At 51.3% G+C, this 14,765-nt stretch overlaps 4 protein-coding genes across 4 annotated transcripts in view; 3 read left to right on the top strand and 1 right to left on the bottom strand.

Annotated features, from left to right (window-relative positions):
* Nucleotides 1–303: 303 nt before the first annotated feature.
* On the top strand, nucleotides 304–801 carry LOC139230126 (histone H1-like). The gene has a single exon (XM_070861969.1). It carries the CDS (start codon nucleotides 304–306, stop codon nucleotides 799–801), a length of 498 nt encoding a protein of 165 aa, XP_070718070.1.
* A 1,610-nt stretch (nucleotides 802–2,411) lies between these two features.
* LOC139229738 (histone H1-like) lies at nucleotides 2,412–3,492 on the bottom strand. Its single transcript, XM_070861284.1, has one exon. The coding sequence runs from the start codon at nucleotides 3,371–3,373 to the stop codon at nucleotides 2,474–2,476; it is 900 nt and encodes a 299-aa protein (XP_070717385.1). The 5' UTR covers nucleotides 3,374–3,492; the 3' UTR covers nucleotides 2,412–2,473.
* Nucleotides 3,493–6,111: 2,619 nt separating this feature from the next.
* Nucleotides 6,112–6,998, top strand: LOC139230127 (histone H1-like). The gene has a single exon (XM_070861970.1). The coding sequence runs from the start codon at nucleotides 6,112–6,114 to the stop codon at nucleotides 6,904–6,906; it is 795 nt and encodes a 264-aa protein (XP_070718071.1). The 3' UTR covers nucleotides 6,907–6,998.
* Nucleotides 6,999–8,033: 1,035 nt separating this feature from the next.
* LOC139229739 (histone H2AX-like) overlaps nucleotides 8,034–14,765 on the top strand; it is a 39,977-nt gene continuing 33,245 nt past the window's right edge. The window contains exons 1-2 of the mRNA XM_070861285.1: nucleotides 8,034–8,430; nucleotides 11,903–11,912. Of these exons, the coding sequence (XP_070717386.1) occupies nucleotides 8,053–8,430; nucleotides 11,903–11,912 (388 nt within the window). The 5' untranslated portion in view covers nucleotides 8,034–8,052. The remainder of the gene's footprint in view (nucleotides 8,431–11,902; nucleotides 11,913–14,765) is intronic.

The raw sequence follows: 14,765 nt of genomic DNA on the forward strand, positions 1-14,765 counted from the left end.
TGTGCTGGTTCCTAACGCTACAAGAATTGTAGAATGAGTCAGTACTATTGCTACAAGAAGTGTCGAAGCTCACGAAATCAACGTTACGCTGGGCCAGCAAGCTGCATTTGGAATTGAGTCATTTTCTGCATTGAGTTGAGGCAATTTGTTTTTCAATTTAGCAACAGTCAGGGGGATTAATCCAACCATGGCTCTACTGCGTCGGTCTTGAGCCTTTAAATAGAAATGCAGTATCGCCTCCTGCAACCTTGGGGCGGGGGGGACGGGAGGATTGGCTCGCCTCAGTCTCAGCCCAGTCCAGCCATGCCCAAGGTACGCAGAGCCGGCGCAGGTGCAGATGCAGATGCCGGGGCTGTCGCTAGCCCTGCCGCGCCCAAGAAGGCGGGCGCCCAGCCCCGGCTCCGGCGCCAGCAGCGCAAGAAAGAGCTGCGGGTCTCGCAGATGATCCTGCAGGCGCTGTCGGCCCGCAAGCAGCGCGGCGGCCTGTCGCTGGCCTCGCTGCGCAAGGTGCTCCTTGCCAACGGCTACGACGCTCAGAAGAACCAGGCCCGCGTCCAGCTGGCCATCAGGAGCCTGGTGAACGACGGCTCGCTGGTGCAGACCCAGGCCACGGGCTCCTTCAGGCTGAACGAGGGGCGAGAGCGGCAGGCGAAGGAGGGCGAGCTCCAGGCCGCCGGGGAAGCCACCCGGACCACCGGCCAGGACAAAAGCGCTGCCACCGCCGCCGCTGCCACCGCCGCCAAGAAGCCCAGAAAAAGACGCGCTGAGAAAAAAGGTAAATCCAGAAAACCTCGAAAATAAATATGAGAGCGACGATGAATTTATAACTCTTTTATAACACAAAAGGCTCTTTTGAGAGCCACAATGTCTCCACAAATCGCTGAACTGCCCATTCTAAATGAAGATGAAGAAACATAGGAAATAGGTGCAGGAGCAGGCCATTCAGCCCTTCGAGCCTGCACCACCATTCAATATGATCATTGCTGATCAAGAAGGAAGATAAGGTTTAACTGTTTGGGACAGAGAGGGTGATAAATATATAGACAAATATATAGACATCTTCAACGTATTTGAGCATGGCACCAGACAATCACATGCCGATCATATAGTCTAGAAGGAAATCTAGTATTGTTTTGATACAGTAAATAAGGGGAAACGCTCCATTGCCAGGAGGGTGGTAACCAGAGGACAGTAACATAATTGGCAAAAGAACCAGAGGGAAGATTAGATTTTTTTAACAGCCAGTTATGATCTGGTATGCATTGCCTGAAAGGGCGGTGAAAGCAGATTCAATAACTTTCAAAAGGGAATTGGATAAATACGTGAAAAGGAAAATTTTGCCGGGCTACGGGGAAAGCGTGGGAGTGGGACTAATTGGACAGCTCTTTCAAAGAGCCGGCACAGGCACGATGGGCCAAATCCTTATGTGCAGTATCATTTTCTGATTCTACCAAAGCTATCTTCATAGCTAGCTAGTTTATTCTCAATACACTTTCTGCTGTATGTGAGCATTCACTTTATGACCTTGCCACACTCTCAGTGCCCCGGGACACCAACAGCCATCATAACTATATTCGTCCTTTTCCACTTTAGGTTCAGCAAATGCATTCACACTTTCTCCTGAGTTGTAATGTCAGGAAGCACAACATTTTTGATCTCTTGCTACACCCTCTGATGGGGAAATGACAATCTACCTTTCAGTTCAGAGAGCAGTTTCTTCACGTCTCTCAAGTTGAATTGATTTCGATCGCGGGCTGGAGGTGGGGGGCGGGGGAGGAGGGTCACACTGCTTTGAAGATGACAAGGCAGGCACAGAAAGCATCTAGCTTCATGTTGCCTGCCATGGGTAAATGCTGTGCCGACAGGGTTATGCCATCGTTTATGCATTAATGCATAATCAAGATTTCAGAGTCCCATCCCCTTTGTCAATACGTGCTGTATAATTTGACCAGAAAGACATCAGCCCGTGCAAACCTACAGCGGGAACTGGATATCAGCCAGACTCGGGAAGACAATTTCACCTTCAGAAAATGGATATAACAAAAGCAAAAACAACTACGAACGTTGGAAATAAAAACAAAATGTTGGAAATACTCAGGTCAGGCAACACCGGTGGTGAGAAAGGGTGTTAACGTTTCAGGTCGATGACCTTGCATGAAATTCCCGTGTGCAAGCAGATCTCCCACTCCAGTTGCAATGCTTCGGTCCACTGGATTTTCTAAACATTGCAAAATAAAAAATAACGTTATGGTCATTATGGAACATGATACAATTGCGTTTCATGGTAAGGGAAATCAGCGTGAAGCATCTGACTGCGAGGCACTTGGAGACGGGCGAATGCTTTAGGCGTTCAGACAAGGGGCGATCAAGCTCAATTCTGTTCGGGGTTGGTGGCTCTGAAAAGAGCCGTTGTATTATATAGTGAGTTTTGTGCAAAGGTGGTTTCTGCACACCTCCCCCTGGCAGAGTCCTATCACCGCTTCAGGCTGACTTTCCGTGGGCGCACTGCCGGCTTCCTGGGCCTGGCGGCCGGCGACCTCCCTCGGGACTTGTTACCCGCTGCCTTCCTGCCCCGGCCGGGCTTGCACTTGCGGTAAATTCGCGCCGCCGCCCGGCCCCGGGCCGCCTTGGATCTGAAGCGGATGCGGACGGTCTTGGCCCCGGCGGGAGAGCAGGAAGAGCGGCGCCTGCGGCGGCGCCCGTCATCGAATTTGGGCTTGCGCGGGCGTCCCCGCAGCGGCGGTGCCTGCGCCTGTCGGCGTTTGGTGGCTTTGCGCCGGGCGTAAATGCGGCGGTGGCGGGGCGGCGGCCGCTTGGAGGCGGCGGCCACCCTCTTCCGCTTGGCCGACTCTTTCTTCTCCCTCCTGGGCGTTGTTACCGCCACTGCCGGAGGCGTAGAGCCTGCGTTCGCCCCGGTGTAGGCGGCGGCAGTAGGAGGACGGGGAGCCGGAACCCCCGAGCGGTTGAACCTGAAGGAGCCCGAGGCGCCGGTGCCGGCTGTCTGCACCAGCGAGCCCTTGGTCACCAGGTACCGCACGGTGTGGTTGACGCGGTTGTTGTTGCGGCTCACGTCGTAGCCCTTGGCCGACAGCGCCTTCTTGAGGGCGGCCAGCGAGATGCCGCGGCGCTCCTTGGTGGCGGCCGCCACCTGCAGGATCTGCTCGGTCATGGTGGGGCCCGTCTTGCTGCGGCGCTTCAGGCCGTGTTGCGGCTGCCGTTCCGGCTGCTGCGCGTTTTGCTGCTGCTGCCGCTGCTTCTTCTTCTTCTTGGCCGCCGCCGCCGCCTTGTCCGGAGTCGACCGGGACTGGGGCGGAGTCCCGCCGCCGCCCATGCCGCCCACATCTCCCGTCTCCTCCGAGTTATTGTCAGCCATGCTCGGTTATGAGTCGGGGGGGGGGAGAGGGTTTGGGTGTGCGTGTGCCGAGGCAAAGGGAGGGGGCAGACGCTCTTTTCTCTCTCGCCACTCCCTGTTCCTCCCAAGCCGCGCACCAACACGTGGCTGAAACTAACAGGCGCCAGCCCGCCGCAGCGGCCGCTCTTTATAGAGGGGAAGCGGACGGGGTGGGGCGATCGCCGCCCACCGCACATCATCATCACCCGCACCCTGTCTGTCCCTCTCTGTGTGTGTCTCACTCTCTGTGTCTCTCTGTCTCTGTGTATGTGTCTCTGTCCCTGTCTGTGTGTGTTGTCTCACTCTCTGTGTTTCACTCTCTGTGTGTCTCACTCTGTCTGTGTATGTGTATCTCACTCTCTGTGTCTCTCTCTGTGTGTCTCACTCTCTCCGTGTCTTACTCTCTGTGTCTCTCTGTCTCTGTCTGTGTGTGTCTCACTCTCTGTCTCTCTCTCTCTGCCTCACTCTCTGTGTTTCACTCTCTGTCTGTGTTTGTGTGTCTCACTCTCTGTCTCATTCTCTATCTCTCTGTCTCTGTCTGTGTATGTGTATCTCACTCTCTCTCTTTCTGTGTCTCTCTCTCATTATCTATCTCTCTTTCTCTATCTGTGTATGTGTCTCACTCTCTGTGTGTCTCTCTGTGTCTCTCACTCTGTCTCACTCTGTCTCTCACTCTCTTTCTGTCTCTCTCTGTCTTTGTCTCTCACTCTCTGTCTCTGACTCTCTGGCTGTCTCTCTCTCGCTCTCTCTGTCACTCTCTGTCTCTCTCTGTCTGTCTCTGTCGCATTCTCTCTGTCTGTCTCTGTTTCTCGCTGTCTGTGTATCTCACTCTGTTTGTCTCTGTCTCTCTGTTTCTCTCTCTATCTTTCTGTCTGTATATATGTGTCTCACTCTGTCTGTCTCTCTCTCTATGTGTCTCTCTGTGTATGTCTCTCTGTCTCTCTCTGTCTGTCCCTCTGTGCCTCTCTCTCTCTTCTCTCTTCCTCTCTCTCTGTCTCTCTCTCTGTCTCTCTCTCTCTGTGCCTCTATCTGTTTCTCTGTCTCTCTCTCTGTCTTTCTCACTCTATCTCCTGCTTCTCTTCTTTTTGAGTTTCTCTCTTTTACTAACCCCCGTTATTTTAATGCATGGGCTACTTGGGTAGTGGTGAAATCTTTGTCTATGGACCACTTGCATTTTTCGGCAGTCATCTCGCACCTAAAGCTACAAATATCAGTCTGGATCGACATATGAAGAGATGTGGTAATCCTGCCATCGGTGAATACTGAAGGAAGCTCATTGACAAGCGTATAATATTACAGTGGCGGATCCAACAGATGGAATTCGCTGTTCTTAGTTTGACAGCAGTGTAAGATATTGTAGCGAAATGCTGCAGAACACACTCGAGCACATATAATGTCAATTATTATGTATTGCAGCCAAACATGTTTCTAGTCATTCTGGCTCCATCTCATTACTAGAATTTGACATTAGACAATGACGTAGATTGCTCCACTTACCAAACTTAACTTCAGCTCAGTTCGGGTCGAATTAGTTTGACCTGAGCAGCAACTTTCGAAATAATAGACGCGCATAAATCCAAGATAAGTGATGCGCAGGAAGTAAGAAACGAAACAAAAAGCAGGACATACTGGAAACGCGGTCAAGCAGCATCTACGTGGGAGAGAGAGAGAGAGAAAAAACCCAAGAGTTAACGTTTCAGAGTCGGTGACCTTGTAGCAGAATTGGAAAAAGCTAAGAGATGTCAGAGATTTTAAACAAGTGGAGAGGGGCAGGGACTGACATATGAGGAGAGATTGGATCGACTGGGCCTGTATTCACTGGAGTTTAGAAGGATGAGAGGGGATCTCATAGAAACATAAAATTCTGACGGGATTGGACAGGTTAGATGCAGGAAGAATATTTCCGATGTTGGGGAAGTCCAGAACCAGGGGACACAGTCTAAGGATAAGTGGTAAGCCATTTAGGACCGAGATGAGGAGAAACTTCTTCACTCAGAGAGTTGTTAACCTGTGGAATTCCCTACCTCAGAGAGTTTTTGATGCCAGTTCATTGGATATATTCAAGAGGGAGTTAGATATGGCCCTTACGGCTAAGGGGATCAAGGGGTATGGGGAGAAAGCAGGAAAGGGGTACTGAGGTGAATGATCAGCCATGATCTTTTTGAATGGTGGTGCAGGCTCGAAGGGCAGAAAGGCCTACTCCTGCACCTATTTTCTATGTTTCTAAACATATAAAATTCTGACGGGACTGGCCAGGTTAGATGCAGGAAGAATGTTCCTGATGTTGGGGAAGTCCAGAACCAGGAGACACAGTATAATGATAAGGGGTAAGCTATTTAGGACCGAGATGAGGAGAAACTTCTTTCGCTCAAGAGAGTTGTTAACCTGTGGAATTCCCTACCTCAGAGTGTTGTTGATGCCAGTTCATTGGATATATTCAAGAGGGAGTTAGATATGGCCCTCACGGCTAAGGGGATCAAGGGGTATGGAGAGAAAGCAGGAAAGGGATACTGAAGTGAATGATCAGCCATGATCTTATTGAATGGTGGTGTGCAGGCTCGAAGGGCCAAATGGCCTTCTCCTGCACCTATTTTCTATGTTTCTATCTTAAAAAGGTTGGTGTAGGAAGTAGAGGAAAGAACAAAAGGGAAAGTCTGTGAAAGGGTGCAGGGCAGGAGGGATTACGTGACAAAAGGGGTGATGGTACGAGGGAAAAGGAGATGGCCAGGGGACAAGGAGCCAAGAGGTGTTTTGTGCAAGTGAGGGGCACAAAGGTGGCGGGCCAGGGAGGGGGCGTGGCCCAGCGCCGGGTTGGCTCTCGCTCGCCCGCCTTGAGCCTTTATATAAACGGCGGCTGCCGGCGCCCCGCCACATCGCCAGGCAATCGAGCAGCGATGGCTGATACCGTGGCTGCCAAAGCCGAGCTCCCGGCGCCGCCCGCTCCCGCCCTGCCGCTCGCCGCCACCAGCGCCTCGGCGCTGGCCCCTGCCGCCAAGAAGAAGGCCGCCTACCGGCCGCAGAAAGGCGTCGCCGCCGCGGTGGCCGAGCAGATCCTGGAGGCGGTGGCTGCCACCAAGGAGCGCCAGGCGGCCCCCAAGCTGGGCTCCCTGAAGAAGACCATCTCGGCCTCCGGCTACGAGCCGCCGGACAAGGCCGGCGTCCGGCCCTCCCAGTCGGTCAGTACCACGGCCAACAAGGGTTCGCCGGCGGAGAGCGGCGCCGGCACTTCCTCGACCTCGCTGCACCCGGACCGAGAGGAGGAGGAGGACGGGGGGGAAGAGGAGGCCGAGGGAGGAGAAGACGGGGCCAAAGGAGGCGCCAAGAGCAAAGGAGCCGCCAAGAAGCCGGCCCGCAAGAGAGCGGCGGCCGCCAAACCCGCCGCCCACAAACGCGCCAAGAAGCCGGCGGCCAAGAACTCCCGCAAGGGCGCGGCGGCCAAGCCCAGAAAAGCCCCCAAGAGGTCCGCATCCTCCCGGACTGGGGGGCGGAAACGACGGGCCCCGAAGAGGAGGTAGACGGCCCAGCAGCGACCGAGCGTCTCAACACAAAAGGCTCTTTTCAGAGCCACTCACATTTCCGCTATAAGGAGCTGAATCACTTCGCTGGAAAATCCCACTTTCTGTGCAATGATGCGGAGCGAATGCGCGGCACAATTTAAATCTCACCAAATGTACATTTTATTGCAGACAAATAGTATTACTACATCCAGCTGACCAAAATAAACACGAGCGAAGCAAATGCATCAATAATATAAATAGTGCCTGCTGAGTGTCCAACCTTTTCTGTTTGTATTTTAGATTTCCAGCATCCGCAGTATTTTGGCCATTTGAAGCAAAATGAATCAATATCTTGGCGTTTTATTTGGTGCGGATTCACACTCCATTATCAGGCAGATTGAGAACGTTTCATGAAATTAAATGAAATATCACTAAATATTCTTAATTGAATAATCTGCACCTTTCTAATATTTTTAGAAATAATGGAAAATACGTTTATTGATTTTTAAAGAAAATATTTACTAAATATACTTAATTGAATACTCTGCATCTATTTTTAAGAATGTAACACTGAAATTAAATTAAATATTTACTAAATATACATAATTTTTATAGTTTGAGAAATAATGGAACACAAGATAACTTTACTGAAATGAAATAAATTAAATAGTTAATTGAATAATCTTTACTTATTTTTATATTTTTGTTAATAGAATACAGGACGTTTACTTAAAAGAAATATTTACTAAATATAGTTAATTGGAAATCTGCATTTATTTTTATATTTTTGTTAATACAATACAGGACAGCGTTTACTGGAATTAAATATTTACTAAATATTCTTAATCAGCACCTAATTTTTCATATTTTTTGAAATCATGGAATACAGGAAAACGTTTACTGAGATTAAATTAAATATTTACTAAATAATTGAATAACCTTCACCTAATTTTTATATTTTTGGATATAAAATAGAAGAAGCGGTAAATCTCAGCCCCAATCTGCCGCTGCACAGAATCAATCCTCTTATAGGTCCAATACTAACAGCTCGCTAAGCCAATCAGAAAGCGGATTTACGATTCCCTGAAATACTATAAAAGCAGGAGCCGCGGCGCTTGGCAGATCATTTTCTTGCTGCGGGTTCAGAAAATCTAATTCGAAGCTATGTCGGGCCGCGGTAAAACTGGAGGCAAAGGGCGCGCCAAGTCCAAGACCCGCTCCTCCCGAGCCGGCCTGCAGTTCCCGGTCGGCCGCATCCACCGCCTGCTGCGCAAGGGTCACTACGCCGAGCGGGTGGGGGCCGGAGCCCCGGTCTACCTGGCCGCCGTCCTCGAGTACCTGACCGCCGAGATCCTGGAGCTGGCCGGCAACGCGGCCCGCGACAACAAGAAGACCCGCATCATCCCCCGCCACCTGCAGCTCGCCATCCGCAACGACGAGGAGCTCAACAAGCTGCTGGGTGGGGTGACCATAGCCCAGGGCGGGGTCCTGCCCAACATCCAGGCCGTGCTGCTGCCCAAGAAAACCGGACACGCCAGCAAGGTTTATACCTGAAGACTACAATCAATTGAACCACAAAGGCTCTTTTAAGAGCCACCACCTCTTCTAAAGAACTTAATCCAGATGATAAGAATTAGGAACAGGAGTAGGCCATCTAGCCCCTCGAGCCTGCTCCGCCACTCAACAAGATCATGGCTGATCTGGCCGTGGACTCAGCTCCACTTACCCGCCCGCTCCCCATAACCCTTAATTTCCTTATTGGTTAAAAATCTATATCTGATTTGCATACATTCAATGAGCTAGCCTCAACTGCTTCCTTGGGCAGAGAATTCCACAGATTCACAACCCTCTGGGAAAAGAAATTCCTTCTCAACTCGGTTTTAAATTGGCTCCCCCGTATTTTGAGGCTGTGCCCCCTAGTTCTAGTCTCCCCGACCAGTGGAAACAACCTCTCTGCCTCTATCTTGTCTATCCCTTTCATTATTTTAAATGTTTCTACAAGATCACCCCTCATCCTTCTGAACTCCCAACGAGTAAAGACCCAGTCTACCCAATCTATCATCATAAGGTGACCCCTCATCTCCGGAATCAGCCGAGTGAATCGTCTCTGTAACCCCTCCAAAGCCAGTATATCCTTCCTTAAGTAAGGTGAACAAAACTGCACGCAGTACTCCAGGTGCGGCCTCACCAATACCCTGTACAGTTGCAGCAGGACCTCCCTGCTTTTTGTACTCCATCCCTCTCGCAATGAAGGCTAACATTCCATTCGCCTTCCTGATTACCTGCTGCACCTGCAAACTAACTTTTTTTGGAATTCATGCACAAGGTCCTCTGCGCGCTTTCGGGTTCGGGACGCATTTCGTCGCCCGGATCCGACTTTTGTACGCCGCCGCGGAGTGTCTGATTAAGGTTAACGGGTCCTTGACGGCGCCCCTTCGCTTTAGGAGAGGGGTGCGCCAGGGATGCCCCATGTCCGGCCAGTTATACGCCGTTTGCGTGGAGCCTTTCCTGCGCCTCCTGCGGACGAGGTTGACGGGACTGGCTCTGCAAGGGCCGGGCGTGGAGGTCGTCCTCTCGGCTTACGCCGATGACGTGCTCCTCGCGGTAGAGGATCCCGCTGACCTGCGGAGGATGCGTGAGTGCCAGGAGATTTACTCGGCCGCCTCCTCCGCCAGGATCAACTGGGAGAAATGTTCCGGACTCCTGGTGGGTTAGTGGCGGGTGGACTCCCTGCCGGAGGAGCTCAGGCCTTTTGCCTGGAGCACGACCCATCTCCTCTATCTGGTAGTCTACCTTAGCCCCGACGAGGGAGCCTGGCCGGCGAACTGGCAGGAGCTGGAGGCCAAGGTCGCCGCTCGCCTAGGGCGCTGGACAGGACTGCTCCGAGTGCTGTCCTACAGGGGTCGAGCGCTAGTCATAAACCAGCTGGTGGCAGCAATGTTGTGGTACCGGCTGGTCACTTTGACCCCTCCCCCTGCGTTTGTCGCCAAGATACAGAAGAAGCTGGTGGACTTCTTCTGGAACAACAGGAAGCACTGGGTCTCTGCCGCGGTCTTGAGTCTCCCGCTTGAGGAGGGCGGTCAGTCGTTGGTGTGCGTCAGCACCCAGCTCGCGACTTTCCGTCTTCAGACCCTGCAGAGATACCTTTACGTCGAGCCCCCTCCTAGGTGGTGTGCTCTGGCGAGGTATTTCTTCCGCCAGCAGCGCGACCTCAATTACGACACGCAGCTCCTGTTTGTGAACTTGGGGGGTGCCAGGACCGCCCTCCGGGAGCTGCCTGTCTTTTACAGGGAACTCATCAGGGTCTGGAACAAAGTCTCCACCAAGCGCAGCTCTCCGCCGGCTGGAGTGGCGGCTGTCCTGCAGGAGCCGCTGCTCGGGAATCCGTACCTCCACGACCGAGGTTTTATGTGGCGGTCGGAAGAGAGGGCTGTGGCTGGTGAGGTGACCAGGGTCAGGGACCTGCTTGATGGCGGAGGAGCGGGCTGGATGGCGCCAGGCACGCTGGCGCGGCGCCTAAATTCAGCCGACGTCCGCCGCGCGGCCGAAGCCATCGAGTCGCTAAAAACAGCTTTGGGCCCTGACTCTGTTAGGTGCATCAAGGAGGCTCAAGCACGTGGGGAGATCCCGTCCGAACTGACCCCCGTCCGGACGGAATTCCTCATTGGCGCCAAACCCCGGAACCTCCCTCGGGGGCCGGCGCCTCACAACTTGAGCCGCCTCGGGGAAATCCCCTCCGTGCCTTTCAGTTCCGCGCGGAGGGGTTTCCTGTACGGGCTGCTCCTGCACACCCTCAACTTTGCCATCCTCGCCGGCCGTCCGGACACGCCATGGCATACCATCTTGCCGTCCGGAGGGCACTCTACGCAAGGGTCCTCCCACTATTTGTCGGGGACTTGGCCTGGAGGGTGGTGCACGGAGCAGTGCCGTGCAATAAATTTTTAAGCCGGTTCACGGACTCCCAGGCCGCCTGCAATTTCTGCGGTCTGGAGGAGTCCGTGTTCCATGTTTTTATTGAGTGCACGAGGTTGCAGCCCCTGTTCCATTATTTGAAAGGGCTGCTCCTGAAATTCTGGCTGCACTTCAGTCCCACTCTCCTGATCTTTGGGCACCCTGTGCGGAGGGGAGCGGGTAGGTCCGAGGGCCTCCTCGTAGAACTGCTCCTGGGCACGGCCAAGGGTGCCATCAGCCGGTCCAGGCAGCGGGCGGTCGAGGGGGTCGTTCAACCTGACTGCCTGCCTCTCTTCCGCTCTTACATCCGGTCCAGGGTGTCCTTGGAGATGGAGCACGCGGTGTCCACCGGTATGCTCGTGGCCTTCCGCGAGAGGTGGGCACCGGAGGGACTGGAGTGCATCATCACGCCCGGCAACCAAATTTTAATTTGATTTTACGTTTTAAAGTTTAATTTGTTTTAATTGCTGGTGCTTTTAGTGTTCCCCTCCTCTTTTATAGGGGGCACTGGGGGAAAAATGTGATTTTAGTGCCCAAAAAAAAACCAAAAAAAAAAAAGAAAAACACAAAAAAAAAGAAGAAAAAAAGGGCCTTGTAAATGTCTGGTGTGTCATCCAGGTCGGGTGGCACGGTTTAATGTTTTATGTTTTACAGGTAAACTCCAAAAGAGTTTCATGCACAAAGTCACGCTAGCGCGGCGCCTAAATTCTGCCAACGTCCGCCACGCGGCCGATGCCATCGAGTCGCTAAAAGGCGCTCCCGGCCCCGACTCCGTTAGGTGCATCGAGGAGGCTCAAGCACGTGGGGAGATCCCGTCCGAACTGACCCCCGTCCAGACGGAATTCCTCATCGGCACCAAACCCCGGAACCTCCCTCGGGGGCCGGCGCCTCACAACTTGAGCCGCCTCGGGGAGATCCCCTCCGTGCCTTTCAGTTCCGCGCGGAGGGGTTTCTTGTACGGGCTGCTCCTGCACACTTTCAACTTTGCCATCCTCGCCTGCCGTCCAGACACGCCATGGTGTACCATCTTGCCGTCCGGAGGAGGCGGGGGTCCCCGATGGAGGGCACTATACGTGGGAGTCCTCCCAGTATTTATCGGGGACTTGGCCTGGAGGGTGGTGCATGGAGCAGTGCCGTGCAATAAATTTTTAAGCCGGTTCATGGGCTGCCAGGCCGCCTGCAATTTCTGCAGTCTGGAAGAGTCCGTGTTCCATGTTTTTATGGAATGCACGAGGTTGCAGCCCCTGTTTTATTATTTAAAGGGGCTGCTCCTGAAATTCTGGCTGCACTTCAGTCCCACACTCCTGATCTTTGGGCACCCTGTGCGGAGGGGAGCGGGTAGGTCCAAGGGCCTCCTCGTAGGACTGCTCCTGGGCACGGCCAAGGGTGCCATCAGCCGGCCCAGGCAGCGGGCGGTCGAGGGGGTCGTTCAACCTGACTGCCTGCCTCTCTTCCGCGTGTACATCCGCGCCAGGGTGTCCTTGGAGATGGAGCACGCGGTGTCCACTGGTACGCTCACGGCCTTCCGCGAGAGGTGGGCACCGGAGGGACTGGAGTGCATCGTCACGCCCGGCAACCAAATTTTAATTTGATTTTATATTTTTAAGTTAATTTGTTTTAATTGCCGGTGCTTTTAGTGTCCCCCTCCCCTTTTATAGGGGGCACTGGAAAAAAAATTTGATTTTAGTGCCCAAAAAAAAAAAGAAAAACACAAAAAAAAAACACAAAAAAGGAAAAAAAGGGCCTTGTAAATGTCTGCTGTGTCATCCAGGTCGGGTGGCACGGATTAATGTTTTATGTTTTCAGATAAACTCCAAAAAGAGTTTCATGCACAAGGTCCCTCTGCACCGCAGCATGTTGTAATTTCGCCCCATTCAAATAATATTCCCTTTTACTGTTTTTTTTTCCAAGATGGATGACCTCACATTTTCCGACATTGTATTCCATCTGCCAAACCTTAGTCCATTCGCTTAACCTATCTAAATCTCTCTGAAGCCTCTCTGCATCCTCTACACAACCCGCTTTCCCACTAATCTTTGTGTCATCTGCAAATTTTGTTACACTACACTCTGTCCCCTCTTCCAGGTCATCTATGTATATTGTAAACAGTTGTGGTCCCAGCACCGATCCCTGTGGCACACCACTAACCACCGATTTCCAACCCGAAAAGGACCCATTCATCCCGACTCTCTGCTTTCTGTTAGCCAGCCAATTCTCAATCCATGCTAATACATTTCCTCTGACTCCGCGTACCTTTATCTTCTGCAGTAACCTTTTGTGTGGCATCTTATCGAATGCCTTTTGGAAATCTAAATACACCACATCCATCGGTACACCTCTATCCACCATGATCGTTATATCCTCAAAGAATCCCAGTAAATTAGTTAAACATGATTTTCCTTCATGAGTCCATGTTGCGTCTGCTTGATTGCACTATTCCTATCTAGATATCCCGTTATTTCTTCCTTAATGGTAGCTTCAAGCATTTTCCCCATTACAGATGTTAAACTAACCGGCCTATAGTTACCTGCCTTTTGTTTGCCCCCTTTTTAAAACAGCGGCGTTACATTAGCTGCTTTCCAATCCACTGGTACCTCCCCAGAGTCCAGAGAATTTTGGTAGATTATAACGAATGCATCTGGTATAACTTCCGCCATCTCTTTTAATCCCTGGGATGCATTTCATCAGAACCAGGGGACTTGTCTACCTTGAGTCCCATTAGCCTGTCCAGCACTACCCCCCAGTGATAGTGATTATCTCAAGGTCCTCCCTTCCCACATTCCCGTGACCAGCAATTTTTGGCATGGTTTTTGTGTCTTCCACTGTGAAAACCGAAGCAAAATCATTGTTTAAGGTCTCAGCCATTTCCACATTTCCCATTATTAAATCCCCCTTCTCATCTTCTAAGGGACCAACATTTACTTTAGTCCCTCTTTTCCATTTTATATATCGGTAAAAGTCCTGGTTATATTTTGGCACGTTATTAGTAAATTATTTCAATGGGGAGAGATTACAAAATGCTGTGGTACAGAGGGATCTAGGGACCTTGTTCATGAAAACCAAACGTTAACTACAAGGTAATTATAACATAAGAAATAGGAACTGGAGTAGGCCATAAGGCCCCTCGAGCCTGCTCCGCCATTCAATAAGAACATATCTGATCATGAACCCAGCTCCACTTCCCTGCCTGTTCCCCATAACCCCTTATCACCTTATCGTTTAAGGAACTATTTCTGTCTTAAATTTATTCAATGTCCTAGCTTCCACAGCTCTCTGAGGCAGCGAATTCCATAGATTTAGAACCCTCTGAGAAAAGAAATTTCTCCTCATCTCAGTTTTAAATGGGCGGCCCCTTATTCTAAGATCATGCCCTCTAGTTCGAGTCTCCCCCATCAGTGGAAACATCCTCTCTGCATCCACCTTGCCAAGCCCCCTCAAAATCTTACACATTTTGATAAGATCACCTCTCATTCTTCTGAACTCCAATGAGTAGAGGCCCAACCTACTCAACCTTTCCTCATAAGTTAACCCCCTCATCTCCTGAATCAATCGAGTGAACCTTCTCTGAACTGCTTCCAAAGCAAGTGTATTCTTTCGTAAATATGAAAACCAAAACTTCACGCAGTATTCCAGGTGTGGCCTCACCAATACCCGGTATAGCTGTAGCAAGACTTTCCTGCTTTTATACTCAATCCGCTTTGCAATAAAGGCCAAGATTCCATTGGCCTACCCGATCACTTGCTGTACCTGCATACTAACCTTTTCTGTTTCATGCACAAGTAACCCCAAGTCCCGCTGTACTGCAGCACTTTGCAATCTTTCTCCACTTAAATAATAACTTGTTCTTTGATTTTTTTTCTGCCAAAGTGCATGACTTCACACTTTCCAACTGCCAAATTTTTGCCCACTCACTAAGCCTGTCTATG

The sequence above is a fragment of the Pristiophorus japonicus genome, chromosome 19 (assembly GCF_044704955.1).
Source record: "Pristiophorus japonicus isolate sPriJap1 chromosome 19, sPriJap1.hap1, whole genome shotgun sequence".
Classification (NCBI taxonomy): Eukaryota; Metazoa; Chordata; class Chondrichthyes; family Pristiophoridae; genus Pristiophorus; species Pristiophorus japonicus.

What these genes read in the sequence shown, in the direction of transcription:
- LOC139230126 (XM_070861969.1), top strand. Translation starts at nt 304, where the DNA reads ATGCCCAAGGTACGCAGAGCCGGCGCAGGTGCAGATGCAGATGCCGGG.
- LOC139229738 (XM_070861284.1), bottom strand. Translation starts at nt 3,373, where the DNA reads ATGGCTGACAATAACTCGGAGGAGACGGGAGATGTGGGCGGCATGGGC.
- LOC139230127 (XM_070861970.1), top strand. Translation starts at nt 6,112, where the DNA reads ATGGCCAGGGGACAAGGAGCCAAGAGGTGTTTTGTGCAAGTGAGGGGC.